The following is an 18,913-nucleotide window of genomic DNA, read 5'->3' on the forward strand; positions in this document are numbered from 1 at the left end:
TCACACCGGCAACATTGACAACTGTAGTTCAGTCAACAGTTCAGCAGCATCGACATTGTTTGGGTGCTGGCGTGGGTAACTTTGAAGACATAACATAACCTTCCCCCAGTGCAATAATTGGAACACTATTCCATTTTGTTTCAATAACACTGGAGAGAAGTGTGGGCAGTAAAAATCATAGAGGGAGACCAAGTGATGAATACAGTAAGCAGATTCAGAAAGACGTTGTAGTAGTTATTCAGAGATGAAGAGACTTGCACAGAAAGAATAATATGGAGAGCTGCATGAAATCAGTCTTCGGACTGAAGACCACAACAACTACAACAACAATGAGGTGAGTAACAAAATATTACTGAAAAGCTGCATTAAAGTATCCAGAGCGTAAACCTTTCTGACAATGCTTATATAAATATTCAAGGCATGGCAATGCAAGTATCTTTGTAACTATGGGAACAGCAATAATGTAAAAATCAATTATAACTGGAATCAACAAACCCCTTCCACTGTTCTAAGTAAAAATTCATTAAATTTCCATGAAGTCATGAAAATTCGGAAAATTGAAGTACACTATTATCAAAAATAGAAGAAATGAGGAAGAGTCACAAAGTGTAGTTGAAAACTGTTAAAAACTGAATTTGTTATTGCAGAAACCAACATTGACATCAATATCACAACCCTCCGGCCATCTATTTCTCCAATTTACACAGACCCCAAGTTTGTAAAAGACTATTTACCAACAAAAATAAATAAGAAACATTCTAGATAACATTAATTAAATAACACTGTGTGTGTTAGCTGAAGTTTCATTTGGCAGTGTTATCAGCTGGCAGGACTGCCATTTGCAAAAGGCAGGTTATGCGAGTCAACAAAAATCAAGAACATGAATCAGTGCTTGAAACAGTCTATCACTGTTATGTTAATTATAATGGCGGGAAATACTGTTTAAATTGCTAGAAACTTGCACCAATTCAGGCTCCTTAAATAAGTCCTACAGTCAACAGAATTTCAACATATTTCCTGTAATTCGTTAAAATTAGCTTCACAAAAGCGTTGTTCAGGTGAAGCCCTTAAAGTGCTGGAATAAACACCAACCTGCATATTTGAGTGAAGAGTGTAAAGATTATATTTGCCAGCTTCATTGAGATGTTTTTCTTCAAAATTTATCTTCTCTCGGAGGCAAACTATATCATCATATCCAGCAAGAAAAATGAGAATGGCACCTGACAACAAAGAAAAAAATGTAGCATCTTCTATAACAATAACTTTTATTCCTTCATACAATTTTAAAAGATACATTACATAGCCAGATGCTAATAAGAACATAAAGTCACAGGTATATTAGAAAGTAATATGACTGGAGTTAATATAAACACAAATTAAATTACTGTAATTATAGAAAAATATATATGGACGTAGAACTGATACAAATGCAAGTGAATTTACAAGAGATAAAATTTCCAGATGGAAGGGTGAGGTGAGATGATAAAAAAGATGAAATAAAATGTAACTGTAAATTATTAGTGTCAATTCAAAAACAGCATGTCACTCACACCTCTAAAACCGGGCAGAAACACTACACGATTGTAGAAGAGATAACAGAAACGAGAGAGTAATTTACAAACCATAAACTCTATATAAAAAAGTTAATGAACTACTCCAGGAGAAAGTAAAAACTATGCATGCAGGGAGAAGCTATGGATACTGTTTGAATATTACATTTGTTGAAAAACCAAACCAGATAAGAGAGCCAACTACTTAAAAAGAGGAAGAAAATGCTGTAGGGAAAGATGAACACAGCAAAGAGGAACTGAACTGAAACAATAACATGAGGTACAATGATATAAACATTCATCTACAAAACCATCTTCACTAGTCTTAAGGAAAGACACTGACTAAATCACTTTTATCTGTCCCATCTTTTACTTTAATTCAACAAAGAAGTACATAACAATGAGTGAGCCTATGAAAGTTGAAGTAAGCACTGTAGCAAAGAAAACAAACTAAATTTACATGGATTGTATTTGTACATGAAAAAATAATAGTTTTCACCTTAAATAATGGCTATTGACAGTAACTTAGTTATAACCTTATAGCATAGATCTGGAACAAGCAAAATGTATTTTGCACTTTTGCACTACTCGAAGATCTGACTGAGAGATATAATCTTAACCCATTTTCATAACATGAGCAGGAGTGCGGCATACTTCATACACACGTAAAGAGTAGCTGTCCACATGTTACAAAAGTAAACATGTTTGAGCAAAATCATGGTTTTATCTTAGTTTAGATAAAAAATGACAAAATAAACTTATGAGTTAAATCACTATTTAACTAAACAATGATAAAATAACCTTTCATTGTATCACACTGTTGCCATGTTCAAGTGTTACTGCGCAGTAATGACCCACTCAGAGTATAAAACAGCACAGTTGCTGTAGTGCCTTGAGAATTTCGTTGTAAATTCTAGAGACACTAGGCTTTCCACCGTCTCGAACACCCGATATTTTAAGTACGAGGGTGAGAGAGTGCAGATGTGTCTACCCCGCCGCCAGTTTCTGTGTATGCAGGATGGACGTGTATTGCGAGAATACGGCAATAGTGATGGTCGATCGACGTGGACAAGTGTTTGCAGCGCGTGCCTGAGTAGATGTATGTGCAGTACAAGGAGCAAGCACACTCTATTCCTTGACGGTGTAACGACTGTATTGTTGTAAGCAAATGAATTATGTACTAAACTAAACACTTTTACATCTGACTTTCGGGTGTTGGACTTGTGAGAAGCAAGAACTGGTTTTACAGTGGTTATTAAACAAAACTCATTACAATTGTATCTGTTAGTTTCTAATGATCTAAGACGGGGTTGACTTGCAAGAGTTGACCATTTGTGTGAATCTTGTGAAGTTGTTTCATTGTGGAGATCCATCTGACCCGAGAATGTCGGCTGCAAACTATACGTGAGTCAACAGCGAGAGACGTGTGAGTCTTGCATCCCAGTACCACACTCTCTCCTGTCATCCAAAGACCGTTAGAATGTGGCGACCTATGTGACAGGATCTGAAGAAAATGGGAATTTAAAGATAGAAACGGAAAGAAGATATTAGATGTTGCCATAGTAACCAAGCCTAACAACATACGAGAACTGTTTCCAGTAATCATGTTGAGTCCAATGAACAAATAGAAGAAAGTTGCGAGTGCAATGCTGTAAAAGATGTGAGACAGTAATAGCAGAGAGAACTGGAGAGAAAACCTCAACTTTTCGACTAAGAAGGTCAGGTGTGGGGAGTAAGCAGTCTTCACAGACATACATCGCGCCAATGCCGTAACCAGCTACTGACGCCGACTGCACCAACTGCTGCTCACCAGTGCTGACTCCACATCTGCTCACCGTCGACGATGGTGAAACCAACATCCGCCGCTGCCAGCGTCAGTGCTGTCTACTGGCACTGATTATACACCTGCACACCAATGCAGCTTGAACTCTATGCCGGGTGAGCAAAAAACAATAATTGTTAGGTAAAGTTGAAGGAACTGGGCATGATAAACTGTTAGTGTAGTTATTGTATTCAGTGGTGAATTTTCTTTAGATGATTACCAGTTCCAAGATCCATAAAATTATGGATCAAGAACAGCAACAAACTTCAGAACCAACCATGGCCATTACAGTAACTAGGGAAATGCCAGATTGGTCTAAAGTAGTGAATTTAATCAAAGCTCAAAACGCCTAAATGGTAACTTTAAGACAAGAGTTAAATACTCGAAATGGTTCCTTGAGACAAGAACTAAATGCTAGATTAGATGACCGAAGTGCTAAGTTAGATGATCAAAGAACAGATTCAAATGCTCAGAATGAAGATCTAAGAAAAGAAATAGGTTTGGTACAATCTAGTTTAAATGCCCAGAGTGAAACCTTGAACAGTCAAGAAGCAAATATAGTTTTATTAAAGACTGAATTTGTCACTCTTAATAATAAGCTAGAAAATCTGAAGTTAGATTTAAAGAGTGAACTCACTAGTTCTTTGAATACTCATGTTAATCAACTATTTACTGAATCTAACCATAGACAGAATGAGCGATTTCAGAATTTTACAAAGAAACTAGAATTTGACGCCAAAAGTAATAATAAAGACTCGAGCTTAATGAAAAGTTAGAATCTTGTGAAAATGTATGTAATGTTATATTAATTCCGTAAAACAGGAAATGAATATTTTGAAAGAGAACACAGATCGACCTAAGGATGTAATATCGATTATTCAATCGAAAATTCCAGGTGTTAGTATATGAGCTGTTACTAAATGAGCTGTCAGTTCACGAGTAAATAATGTAGAATGGAATGTCAGGGAATAATTAGCCAACTTTGACATGATAAATGTAAGTAGTCTGGCGGAACCTTTTGAGATAATTATAGATCAAGAAATTACCAAGAGTATAAATTCCAGAAACGTTTCAACTGTTGCTTTTTCCAAACTTAATGATAATAGAAATGTTAGAGATGACTCATGGAAAGAATTCAAACTTGTACAGAAAACAGATTAGAACATAGAATAACTTTACTTAATGTCGTGCTTCCTAGTAAAATGGTAGCTGTTTTGTTGTAGGGAGACTTTCACATAAAATTTAACGAGAAGTACTGGCCCATAAGCAATCAAGTGATGTTAATGTCAGATCAATGGGATCCGGACGGAGTCAAATCTGTCCCCCAGGGACGTCAACATTCTGTGTTAACGGGAGGACTGACCACCGCTGCCAACCAATTTGTTTTCGGTGTTCCTTCCGAGATTAGTTTTCCTGCACTGAATTCCCTTCAATTCTTAAACTATTCTGTAATCAATTCTTGAATTCTTAAACTATCCAATAATGTTAGTAATTTTGAAACCGGATATGACTACAAGATTAGGACCAATTTAAGAGAATAACAGATGAACAGTGATCTCTAGACATGAAATGAAATGAAAAAATATTATTTGAGTGAAAAGTATAATATCAGGGTACTATTCAAACAAAGTAATATCTAGACATCAGAAACTGAATGGAGTACTTTATGTGTGTATGAAATATAGTGTAAAGTGAATGACTACATAACTATATTATCGTAGTGTATAATTTTCTACCTTTTGTGAGATGCAATGTAAACGGGATGGTTTGTATCACTTTTGAAAGGGGTGGGTAGTGTAGGCAAAAGCATGACTAACACTAATCACACACCCCACCTTTCAGACAACTCTCGTAGACAAGTGTAACTGATTCTTCACCATTTGCCGTTCAGTAGGTGTTGCTAAGATTTTTCTTCAGGGGCTTCAAAGGTGAAGGTGAGAATGACAGTTCTGTAGGAGATGTTTAACACCATACCTCCTCTGGCTTCTCACTCAAGTATCGGCAAAGTAGGGATCCTGGGGAAGGGGGGTGGGAAAGGTTTTCCTGTCTTTGGGACTATCTTCTTTCACTTCTTCGATCTTAGCAACCGTCTCTACTTTTTCCTTTCTTACTTCTCTATTGAGTACCTATCTTTCCTTCTTTCCGTATGCATATACTTCTATTGCTGAAGTCCTTCTCAATTTCCATGGTTCTTTATAACCTTCAACTTATTTCACATAAGTCGACCGAAGAATCAGGATACACAAACACACTTAAGCATACACACAAAGATATACTTAAGTACAAACAGAAGAATTACAAATTAGGAACCTGAAGTGATGCCAGAACTGCCAAGGTAGGTAGGCGAATAAAGATATAGGTACATCCGAGTGGATGCACATATTACATTTTTGATATGTGACAGTTCTGCATCATTATCTTTTCTCGCTCTCAAATATATATTTACATGTGCTGTGCTAGTCCTTGGAGAAAAGGCATAGTATGTAATGGGAGTTGGTAAATACAGGTAGACATAGCATTTACTATGTGTGTGCATGATATCTGTTTATATGGTGGAAGGGATGAGTGAAAGAGGACTCTAGGGTAGTAGATGGAGTATTGGAAAGTGCAGTTAAGGTGTAAAGTAGAGTGTAATTTTACCAGAGAGTATATAAGAATAGTATTCACAAAGATGTATGCTCGGACAATGTACCAGGAGGCCTACTCAGGAAGGAGGAGGAGGAGGAGGAGGGCACACCCAGCATTTATTGGATGGAAAGGGCAGATAGGCAGACCCAAGAGAGGCTGACCTATACTGTGCGGACAGGGGCACCAAGAAGGGGATCGACCTGTACCATAGATTAGGAAGTTAAAATGGGCATACCTACCAAAATGGACGGAGAAAGGGTACTCCTAGGGTCAACCCATGTCAGATACAGGTACCGTTCCTAAAGGGAAAAAGGGCAGTGTCATGACAGAAGTCACACTTTTAAAGGGATGAGTTGGGTAAGTTTGAATTCTATGCATAAATAGCCTCATTAGGTTTCGGGTTTACGAATGTCCAAGAAGGGAACACTTATTCTACCCAGAGTTCCTCCAGATTACAATAGACCATGAATAAGTACATACTTAGAAAAAGTAGTACCGGTATGGGAAGTAAGAACGAAGCAGCAGAGTATTCTTGAGTTATGCACACCTGTAATTTATGATTGGAAGAGGAATAGAAAACAGAGCTAACTCCAACATGGATTGAAAGGGTCATGTATTATAATTATTAGTAGAAAGAGAGGACCTGTTAAAAGATAAAGAATTATCTTGTGTAATTGTACAAATGAATATGTATAACATATTGTGTGTTCGAGCTAAGGGGAGGGATATGTAGTGCCTCGAGAATTTAGGTGGATATTCTAGAGACACTAGGCTTTCCACCATCTCGAACACCCAATTATTTTAAGTACGAGGTTGAGAGTGTGGAGATGTGTCTACCTCGCCGCCGGTTTCTGTGTGTGCAGGCTGGACGTGTATCGGGAAAATACGGCAATAGTGATGGTCGACTGGCACAGACAAGTGTTTGCAGCACGCCTGAGAAGCTGTATGTCCAGTACAAGGAGGAAGCATGCTCTATTCCTTAACGGTGTGATGATTGTATTGTGGTGAACAAATGAATTATGTATTGAATTAAAGACTTTTACATTTGACTTTTGGACATTAGACTTGCGAGAAGCAAGAACTGGTTTCATAGAGGTTATTAAACCAAACTCATTATAATTGTATCTGTTAGTTTCTAATGATCTAAGATGGGGTTGACTTGCAAGAGTTGAACGTTTGTGTGAACTTTGTGAAGTTGTTTCATTGTGGAGATGAAAATATAACAGAGTTGAACAAAAGTATCCTGGGAGTACAGAATCATTTCAAGAGTAGGAAAGAAGCCTATTTTGAACTCCCCTTAACCAGCTATAGTCTTTGGAGAAGAAGAGTTTGTGAATATCGATGCAGCCATCTGATCCGAGAAGAAGATCGGCTGCACACAATACGTGAGACAACTGCGACAGATGTGGGAGTCCTGCACCACAGTGCCACACTCTCTCCTGTCATCCGAAGACCGTTACATTGCATCAGATCCCCACCAAACACTTCTTCGATTATTAATTATCTCATAGCCAACAGCCTCATTAGGGGCTTGTGCTGCTTGCTTGGGGGCCATTTTCTTGCATGGATTGTAAATTTTTTCTCACCTGGCTCGCTGTTATTTTATATTACTGCTGCTCACTTAGGCCTGTAACAACACACCTTAATACTGTTTTAGCTGAAGCAATAATGAAGGAATAGAAGTGGACTCACAGTTGCAAAACAACAATGGAATGGTAAAAAACAATGTTATTTGTGGTTGGCCCACTTTATACACTGACGCGCAAACTGGAATGAGATTTTCACTCTGCAGCAGAATATGTGCTGATATGAAACTTCCTGGCAGATTAAAACTGTGTGCCAGACCAAGACTCGAACTCGGGACCTTTGCCTTTCGCGGGCAAGTGCTCTACCATCTGAGCTACCCAAGCACGACTCACGCTCCGTACCCACAGCTTTACTCCAGTACCTAGTCTCCTACTTTCCAAACTTCACAGAAGCTCATAGTGACCATGTCATACAGCTGTTTGTTAAAGGTTCGGGTTAGGCAGCTCTGCCAATATCAGCTGATCAATTTGCTTTGATTGCAGTCTCTATTTTAACCACAGCAGCATGTGAATATATGGCACATGTGATTTTGCACTTTAACCTTAAGAAGTCATGCTAGGATATTTTGGTGGTCTGTCAGTTTCTGCTTGCCATAAGTTCTCTGATCTCAATCCAGACTGCATTGCACATAGAGAGATGAATAAGTCTAGCTGATCGTAGTTCTGCACATAGGAGTATGTGTGCTGTGTACCTTCATGGGGGTACCTCGGATTATTCACAAATCACAATGGAAGGATGACCATCTGCCCTAAGCCATTTGGATTCACATTGCCATCACTCGCAATGGCATATTACAGATGTGTGTAATTCTGTGAGTGCATCATTACAGATGGGTGTAATTCTGTGAGTGCATCCTGCTTTGGTTTATTACTGTGTACCTTCAACACTCACTCTCCATCTTTACATACATGTTTACAAAAAATTGTTACAGAAGTTACCCTACATCGCAGTGGCAAGTTGAAGTCGTGTTCATGGACCAAAAGCTGAAATGTGCAGAAATCCATCCACATTCCCTTTTTGTTCAGATTTGGTTGCCCAGAAGCTGGATTTATTTGAGGGATAGTGAAACAATTTCATTCTTGCCCTTTCCAAAACATAACGAGATACTGCAGAGGATCCATGATCCTGGCAAGGGAATCATATTCACACAGGTCAATCTCCCTCATGGTGGTGAGGTTGACGACCGCAACCACAGGAGGGGTCGACACCCGCGACCACAGCCATGGCCTTGGCCACGGTCAATGCATTGTACTGGCACACATGTTGCTTGCTCGGCATGATATACGGGTGGATCCACATCTTGCAACTCTCGTTGGGCAAGTTCACAACAGCCGTTTTAAACTTACATACCAACTCATTGTGATTGTGCAGAACTTTTTGTGTTTTCAGTGCAGTTGCCCATTTAACTCCCCCAGCTTTCAGTCTCCACCTCATCATCTCCCATAAAGTAAACCTGCAAAAATGTGATTGACTGTTGAACAGAGGTAAAAGGGACTCCTATTTTATGGTGTACTTGCCCCTGCACCATAAAGGTCAGTGAAAACCCAGGCATGACGAAAGTTCTGTCTGCTCCAACGGACGTCATGCGAAAACATGAATTATATTTTTTAAAACAGTTTAGGAATTGTTGTTACTCATTAGTCGCACCAGAAAATAATTCCTTTAAAGGATCGACTGTCTCTTCTAATGCGGGAATGTATACACTGCTCCCAGAGCACCACATTACCGTCATTTCCTCCTTCCACTTCAGTGCTCCATAAAATCTGCATGCCTAGTTCTTAGGGTCAATTTTAATGAACCTGTTGTTAGTGTAATTTAAAGCTGGTTCATAGTCAAAAGTAATTTTTTTTTTTTTTACAAAATCCCCATGTGTTCATTGCAAACATATGCCGATGTTCAACTTGTTGTAGTGAGTCAGCAATGCATCTGCTTCTTCGACTGTTTTAGAGGCATGCACAGAGGCAATATGTGCTGCCTTCTCCTGACACTGAGAAGCCACATCTTCAGCTGTCTCAGAAGCAACTGAGAGGCCATGCATTCTGCTGTATACTACTGTCAAGGATGTAACTGCTCGTGTCCCATCACTTGCACGTCAAAGTGCAATGCATTAAGCATTCTGCTAACATCGAGCATCAACCTGTGCTGAGTTTTCAGCTGCTAGAGCATCTGCCTGATGCTCTGCCTGTTCATTTCTTCACTGTTAGCATGAACAAATGATTGTTACTGTATAGCTATCTTTATAACTCACCCTGTTGTGAGGTCTATGAAAGATTCAACTTGCATTTTCCAGACATTATAAATTTAAACGGTAATACCTAAACTGAGGAACTTAATGTCGTAAGATATCCAACCTAAACAACCTAACCTAATAACTTACCTAAATAACAACACAGCCAAATGGATGACACAACTGGCAATCAAAAACAAATGTCAATTATGAAAGAAAGAAACAACAAACCTAACTGACAAACAAAATATCGAGAGCCTACAAACCAGCAAAAGCACCAAAGACACTAAGAATCATTGAAATCCAAGGAGAAAAACTAAGTCAATGTTCACGGTAATATTACAATCCAACAAGCTTCCACAATCCAATTTCTCAACGTTAATTCTTCTGAACTACCGAGACCCAAGAAGAAAACAAAATCTACAAAAAAATTATAAATCATGCAAATCCAAACAGAAAGAATTTCCATAAAAGCACAATCCAATAAACTTCTCAAACATTCTACATGCTGCAAATTATGCTTTCATGTGCATATGTTACATTATTGCAGAGTTTAGTGACAATTTTATCATACAGGAATATTTCTGCTATCCTAGATTTATTCATTTATCAAAACTGTGTGTTGATCTTCACATCTTCGCATGAATATCTCACACATTATGCCATAATCTTTGGAAGGTATGTAGATCTAATACTTTTGTGTATTGCGCATGGAGGGCAGTTAATCACGCATTAGCCTCTACTAACGGCTTCTCTAATATTTAATCTATTTTTCAATTATTTTAAATGTATTGTCTATTGTAATTAAGATTGTAATCTTACTGTACTGTATGAAGTCCTCATAATCATAAACATGCCATTTTGTATGTATTAAGGCTATTGGTTGTTCAATTGATCATGCACAGATCGACGGGTGGGGCTCTTTTTTTGTAACCTGCAGCTTTCCTATGCTAGCCAGCAGTTCACAGCAGATGCCTCTGAGCATCATGTACAGTGGCTCAGTGCTTTGACTCCATGTGTAATCAATAGGTATATACATGGTATATTTTTATTTTGTAGCTCTGATGCCTATTTATTTTATTTATATATGGTGAATAGCTGTATTTTTCCTGGCCGGTCGCTTGGTGTAGCCGAGCGGTCTGAGGCATCTTGTCACAGTCCGCAGCCTCCCCCGTCGGAGGTTCAAGTTCTCCCTCGGGCATGGGTGTGTTTGTCATCCTTAGCATAAGTTAGTTTAAATTAGATTAAGTAATGTGTAAGCTTAGGGACTGATGACATCAGCAGTTTGGTCCCTTAAGACCTTACCAAAAATTTCCAAATTTTCTTGGCCTACTTTAGTAATTTCAGAGATACATACTGGTCTGAAGATAGTCGACAGTTACCAGAAAAATAGGCACCATTTGCAATGTCGACTGATTGTTCGTGTTACAAGTATAGATAAATGTGTCTACTCACATCTGTCTGTATGTGCAAGTTCATCTCAGGAATTGCTGTAAGGATTTTGATCAGGTTTTCATTACCAGATACACTGACTCACGGGGAAGGTTTCTGTATATAATTTACAAATATTTCATACAAATTGTCTGAATTATGATGAACTGAAGTAAAGTTGTGAAAATGACAGCATTGCCACCCATCAAATAGCAGCCATAATTTGAGAGACTTGCAGTGCCTTGAGGCAGCAGAAAACATTACAAAAACTGCATATGGTGTGGTGCTCTAGCAGTGGAGTACAGCTAGAAACCGAAGGGTTTTAGGATCGAATCCTGGCTGGGTCACTTTTTTTCACTCCATCTTTCAACCTACCATTCACCTCTCAATGACGTGGAGATTTGTCAGAAATGAAACGTGTCCTGGATTCCATGTTACACGGTAGCTCCCTTTTACCCGGTTGGTCTACTGGTTAGGAACATGCAACTCGCCTGAGCGTCATCCAAATGATTGCAAAAAAACTTGCGAGTCCAAAGCCTGTGGCTTTCAATTATTTACATGTAGAATAAAACACATCACAAGATGCAGCTTTACTTTGTTTATATAAAGGAAGTTTTGCAGAAGAGCACCAGATAACTCAACTTGCAGCTTTCTGGTTTCCTTTGGTCAAATATACATGCAAACATGATTCTCTGTGTGGTGCAAAGGAAGATATTATTTGTTTGGACACTTTCAAATTGTACAGAACACTGTTAAATGAATGTCCACGGTTGAGAAAGGTATTTAGCACTTTTAAAGCTTGTAAAGACATGGGCATGACTTCCTTGAATGGGATTCAGAAATTTCATGTGGATGAATACACAAGATTTCGAACTATTTTTACAGACGGCTAAGGGATGCATTTCGAAATATCAAGACAATTTCATGAAATGTGACAATTTCAGACTGTCGGTTTCTGCTACCCTCAGATTACCAGTCAAACTCTGCACTCTTAATTCACTGCAAATTCTTCTAACAATGGGCAGTGAGCCACTCAACTTTGAATTATTGTAATAAATATGACCAATTACAAAAAGATAACAACCTCATTACCAGGCTGTGGTGCAAGACTTACAATTTGAAATAATAAAATATTTTGAACTAACAGTTTCCTTGCAATCGTTTGAGAACAACTGCATAGAGAAAAAAACGTCCAAATTAAAAATACATGGTGTTTTGTTTTTTATGCTGCAAGTACTATTTTTTCCCAGAGAAGTGCCAAAGAAGTCTGCCATAAAGAACCCACAACAAAGAATTGCAGCAATGAGCTTTGACAATGCATCACAGCATGTACTAAGCTTCACAAAAGAATTGCTGTAATGTGAGCTGGAAATGGAAATGCCGTGTGGCTAGGGCTTCTCGTTGGGTAGACCGTTCGCCTGGTGCAAGTAATGTGAGCTAAACATATATATCATGTGTGTTTTCCCTATTTTTTTTTCTTTATTTTAGGCACCTCAGCCAGCCTCCGATACATATCAAATGACTCACACTCACACACACCCACAATTCACATACAATACTACTATTGTTTGTAAGCATATTACTTACATCACAATGTGCTCCCATCATTACTATGTGTCATGTCGCACCAATACAGAACACATAACATTCATGCCTTTCTTCCAGGAGTGCTTGGTTCGCGGAAGAGCTTCTCTGAGGTTTGGAAGGTAGGAGATGAGGTACTGGCAGAATTGAAGCTGTGAGGAGGAGTCGTGAGTTGTGCTTGGGTATCTCAGATGTAGAGCACTTGCCCGCGAAAGGCAAAGGTCCCAAGTTCGAGTCTCGGTCCGACACACAGTTTTAATCTGCCAGAAAGTTTCATATTTATGACATACGAAACTGGGTCAAACGTTCCTACTTCTCAGACAGATATCAGTTCCAGTTACATCAGTGATTTTTATTAGATAATAAACCCTCATTAGACAGTAAACAAGTCACTGATAAGTCTTTTCATGCCTGTTATGTACGTATATCAAACATGAAGTGCAAGGGGGCATCCTATACGTAACTGTCACTGCTTAAAATGTTATTTTCCACATTTTACATTTTCCCAACTCTTATACCATTTTTTTTATGTCCCTTGAAAAGTGTAAAAGCGGGGTTTCACTGTATGTAACACAATATTATGAAAAAGCTAGATTGCTACTCCCCATATAGCAGAGATGGTGAACCACGGACTGACACACAAAAAGACTTCCAAACAAGTAAACTGTCGGACAGAAAGCCTCATTCTGAAATAGACAACAAACACACACATTCACACAAACACAGCTCATACAGTCATGACCGCTGTCTCTGGCTACCAAGGCCAGTCTGGCCTCAGCAGCCACAGACAGTGGTCATGTGTGTGTGAGCTGCATTTGTGTGAATGTGTGTGTGTGTGTGTGTGTGTGTGTGTGTGTGTGTGTGTGTGAGGGGGGAGGGGGCGCAGACTGGCGCGGTAGCCAGACACAGTGTAGTCTTTTGGTGAGCCTGTCTGTGACTCAGCGTTTCTGCTATATGGCAAGTAGCAACCTTCCTTTTCATAATACTGACATTATTCCATCCTGGATTTCCTATTGTTTTAAATATTTAACACCATAACTCATTTGTAAAATAACCAGGAGCTCAGAACTATTTTGTACATGGTTGTTCAATTCTTTAAAGAACTGAGTGTTTACTGGTTACTTACTATCTGGCAAGACACACAGAGCACTGTGGGGTTAAGAGCCACCTATATCCCGAAGAAGTGGAAATGAAAACAGGGTGACATTAAAGCATTATTCAGGAACACGTGCAGGAATTTCAAGAAATTTTGTTAGGCGTGCCTTATTATTGTATATTCGGGACTTAAGATCAAGCCACATTGTTGAATACCATAGATAAATTTAAGACCTTCTCAGGAATTGTGTGGTGCAAAACAACAGAGAATCAGACATATATCTGTGCAACTTATGGTACATATGCTTATGTTTAACATCTCCTCCTAAGCCCCTGATCAATTTCAGCCAAACATTGTATATTTATTGCTTAGTACCTGAAAACAATCATTTTTTGACAAAATAATTTAATTGGATGGATTAAAAAAAAATCTACTCACAAAGTGGCAACAGAGCACACACATAAAAGAATGTTATAATTAAGCAAGCTTTTGAAGCCAGTGGCTCCTGCTTCTGGCAGAAGGGTTGAAGGGGAAGGAAGAGGGGTGAAGGAAAAGGACTGCAGAGGTCTATAAAAAGGGGCAGACTTCAGGAAAGTCATCCAGAACTGCAGGTCAGGGGAGACTTACCAGACAGGATGAGAAGGAAAGACTGTTGGGGGCTGCATCAGATGAGATTTGAAAATCTAAGAATGTAAAGGTGGAAGACCGGGTGATAAGCGAGACAGAGACTACTGTTTAAACATCGTGCATGAGTTTTAGTAAGAGTGTAAAGCTGGGTGCATTGTAGTAACAGAGGTGGGAGGGGGGTGATGAAAAATAGATGGGTAAGACAATGAAAGATGTAGAAAACTAATACTGAGTGAAGAAAAGAGTAGTTACTTTGAAGAAATGCTGAGGTGGAAGGAATTAATGTAAATTAAGACCAAACAGTGTTTACATAACAGCTGCCCAGCCTTTTATCTACATCTACATGACTACTCTGCAATTCACATTTAAGTGCTTGGCAGAGGATTCGTCGAACCACAATCATACTATCTCCCTACCATTCCACTCCCGAACAGCGCACGGGAAAAACGAACACCTAAACCTTTCTGTCCAAGCTCTGATTTCTCTTATTTTATTTTGATGATCATTCCTACCTATGTAGGTTGGGCTCAACAAAATATTTTCGCATTCGGAAGAGAAAGTTGGTGACAGAAATTTCGTAAATAGATCTCGCCGCGACGAAAAAGTCCTTGCTGTAATGCCTTCCATCCCAATTCGCGTATCATATCTGCCACACTCTCTCCCCTACTACGTGATAATACAAAACGAGCTGCCCTTTTTTGCATCCTTTCGATGTCCTCCGTCAATCCCACCTGGTAAGGATCCCACACCGTGCAGCAATATTCTAACAGAGGACGAACGAGTGTAGTGTAAACTGTCTCTTTAGTGGACTTGTTGCATCTTCTAAGTGTCCTGCCAATGAAACGCAACCTTTGGCTCGCCTTCCCACAATATTATCTATGTGGTCTTTCCAACTGAAGTTGTTCGTAATTTTAACACCCAGGTACTTAGTTGAATTGACAGCCTTGAGAATTGTACTATGTATCAAGTAATCGAATTCCAACGGATTTCTTTTGGAACTCATGTGGATCACCTCACACTTTTCGTTATTTAGCGTCAACTGCCACCTGCCACACCATACAGCAATCTTTTCTAAATCGCTTTGCAACTGATACTGATCTTCGGATGACCTTACTAGACGGTAATTTACAGCACCATCTGCGAACAACCTAAGAGAACTGCTCAGATTGTCACCCAGGTCATTTATATAGATCAGGAACAGCAGAGGCCCCAGGACGCTTCCCTGGGGAACACCTGATATCACTTCAGTTTTACTCGATGATTTGCCGTCTATTACTACGAACTGCGAGCTTCCTGACAGGAAATCACGAATCCAGTCGCACAACTGAGACGATACCCCATTTCGTAAATAGATCTCGCCGTGTCGAAAAACATCCTTGCTGTAATGACTTCCATCCCAATTTGCGTATCATATCTGCCACACTCTCTCCCCTACTACGTGATAATACAAAATGAGCTGCCCTTTTTTGCACCCTTTCGATGTCCTCCGTCAATCTCACCTGGTAAGGGTCCCACACCGCGCAGCAGCTTGATTAGAAGTCACTTGTGAGGAACTGTGTCAAAAGCTTTCCGGAAATCTAGAAATACGGAATCAACTTGAGATCCCCTGTCGATAGCGGCCATTACTTCGTGCGAATAAAGAGCTAGCTGCGTTGCACAAGAACAATGTTTTCTGACACCATGCTGATTACGTATCAATAGATCGTTCCCTTCGAGGTGATTCATAATGTTTGAATACAGTATATGCTCCAAAACCCTACTGCAAACCGATGTCAATGATATAGGTCTGTAGTCAGATGCATTACTCCTACTACCCTTCTTAAACACTGGTGCGACCTGCGCAATTTTACAATCTGTAGGTACAGATCTATCGGTGAGCGAGCGGTTGTATATGAGTGCTAAGTAGGGAGCTATTGTATAAGCGTAATCTGAAAGGAACCTAACCGGTATACAATCTGGACCTGAAGACTTGCCCGTATCAAGCGATTTGAGTTGCTTCGCAACCGCTAAGGTATCTACTTCTAACAAACTCATGCTAGCAGCTGTTCGTGTTTCAAATTCTGGAATATTTCATTCATCTTCCCTGGTGAAGGAATTTCGGAAAACTGCGTTCAATAACTCCGCTTTAGCGGCACAGTTGTCAGTAACAGTACCATCAGCACTGTGCAGCGAAGGTATTGACTGCGTCTTGCCGCTTGTGTACTTTACATACGACCAGAATTTCTTCGGATTTTCTACAAAAATTTCGAGACAATGTTTCGTTGTGGAACCTATTAAAGGCATCTCGCATTGAAGTCCGTGCCAAATTTCGCGCGTCTGTAAATTTTAGCCAATCTTCGGGATTTCGCGTTCTTCTGAACTTCGCATGCTTTTTTCCGTTGCCTCTGCAACAGAGTTCGGACCTGTTTTGTGTACCACGGGGAATCAGTTCCATCTCTTACCAATTTATGAGGTATGAATCTCTCAATTGCTGTTGCTACTATATCTTTGAATTTGAGCCACATCTCGTCTACATTTGCATAGTCAGTTCGGAAGGAATGGAGATTGTCTCTTAGGAAGGCTTCTAGTGACACTTTATCCGCTTTTTTAAATAAAATTATTTTGCGTTTGTTTCTGGTGGATTTGGAAGAAATGGTATTGAGCCTAGCTACAACGATCTTGTGATCACTAATCCCTGTATCAGTCATGATGCTCTCTATCAGCTCTGGATTGTTTGTGGCTAAGAGGTCAAGTGTGTTTTCGCAACCATTTACAATCCGCGTGGGTTTGTGGACTAACTGCTCGAAATAATTTTCTGAGAAAGCATTTAGGACAATCTGCTTACCACCGGTTTTGAACAAGTATTTTTGCCAACATATCGAGGGAAGGTTGAAGTCCCCACCAACTATAACCGTATGAGTGGGGTATTTATTTGTTACGAGACTCAAATTTTCTCTGAACTGTTCCGTAACTATATCTTCGGAGTCTGGGGGTCGGTAGAAGGAGCCAATTATTAACTTAGTTCGGCTGTTAAGTATAACCTCCACCCATACCAATTCGCACGGAGTATCTACTTCGACTTCACTACAAGATAAACCACTACTGACAGACACAAACACTCCACCACCAATTCTGCCTAATCTATCTTTCCTGAACACCGTCTGAGACTTCGTAAAAATTTCTGCAGAACTTATTTCAGGCTTTAGCCAGCTTTCTGTACCTATAACGATTTCAGGTTCTGTGCTTTCTATTAGCGCTTGAAGCTCAGGGACTTTCCCAGCACAACTACAACAATTTACAACTACAATTCCGACTGTTCCTTGATCCAAGCACGTCCTGTATTTGCCATGCACCCTTTGAGATTGCAGCCCACCCCATACTTTCCCGAGGCTTTCTAACCTAATAAACCGCCCAGTCCACGCCACACAGCCTCCGCTACCCGTGTAGCCGCCAGCTGAGTGTAGTGAACTCCTGACCTATTCAGCGGAACCCGAAACCCCACCACCCTATGGTGCAAGTCAAGGAATCTGCAGCCAACATGGTCGCAAAACTGTCTGAGCCTCTGATTTAGACCCTCCACCCGGCTCTGCAACAAAGGTCCGCAGTCAGTTCTGTCAACGATGCTGCAGATGGTGAGCTCTGCCTTCATCTCGTAAGCAAGACCGGCAGCCTTCACCAAATCAGATAGCCGCTGGAATCCAGAGAAAATTTCCTCAGATCCAAAACGACACACGTCATTAGTGCCGACATGTGCCACCATCTGCAGCTGGCTGCACCCTGTGCTCTTCATGGCATCCGGAAGGACCTTTTCCACATCAGGAATGACTCCACCCGGAATGCACACAGAGTGCACACTGGATTTCTTCCCCTACTTAGCCGCCATATCCCTAAGAGGCCCCATTACGTGCCTAACATTGGAGCTCCCAACTACCAATAAGCCCACCCTCTGTGATTGCCCGGACCTTGAAGACTGAGAATCATCCTCTGAAACAGGGCAGGCAGCTGCATCTGGCTCAGCCAGAGACAGTGCCTGAAACCTGTTTGTCAGACGCACCGGGGAGGCTTTCTGATCAGCCTCCGGGGACGTCTTTCGCTGCCTGCCACGCCTTGGTACGACCTCCCAATCAACCACAGGCAAGGGCTCAGCCCCACTGCGGGCAGCAACCAGGGCAACCACAGCGGCAGACCGATCTGGGGACAGACGGGACGAGGTTGATATCCCCGTGATACCCAAGTCCGGCTCCCCACAGTGGTGCCCATTGGCAACAACCTCAAGCTGCGCAACTGAAGTCAGCGCCGCTTGCAGCTGTGAGCGAAGGGATACCAACTCAGTCCTCATCTGAATACAGCAATCACAGTCCCGCCATGACTACCACCAAATT

At 40.4% G+C, this 18,913-nt stretch overlaps 1 protein-coding gene across 3 annotated transcripts in view; it reads right to left on the bottom strand.

Annotated features, from left to right (window-relative positions):
* LOC126198955 (3'-5' RNA helicase YTHDC2-like) overlaps nt 1-18,913 on the bottom strand; it is a 338,664-nt gene that overhangs the window by 218,447 nt on the left and 101,304 nt on the right. For all 3 annotated transcript variants that reach the window (XM_049935603.1, XM_049935602.1, XM_049935604.1), the window contains exon 12: nt 1,093-1,220. In XM_049935603.1, the coding sequence (XP_049791560.1) occupies nt 1,093-1,220 (128 nt within the window). The remainder of the gene's footprint in view (nt 1-1,092; nt 1,221-18,913) is intronic.

The sequence above is a fragment of the Schistocerca nitens genome, chromosome 8, assembly GCF_023898315.1.
Source record: "Schistocerca nitens isolate TAMUIC-IGC-003100 chromosome 8, iqSchNite1.1, whole genome shotgun sequence".
Taxonomy (NCBI): domain Eukaryota; kingdom Metazoa; phylum Arthropoda; class Insecta; order Orthoptera; family Acrididae; genus Schistocerca; species Schistocerca nitens.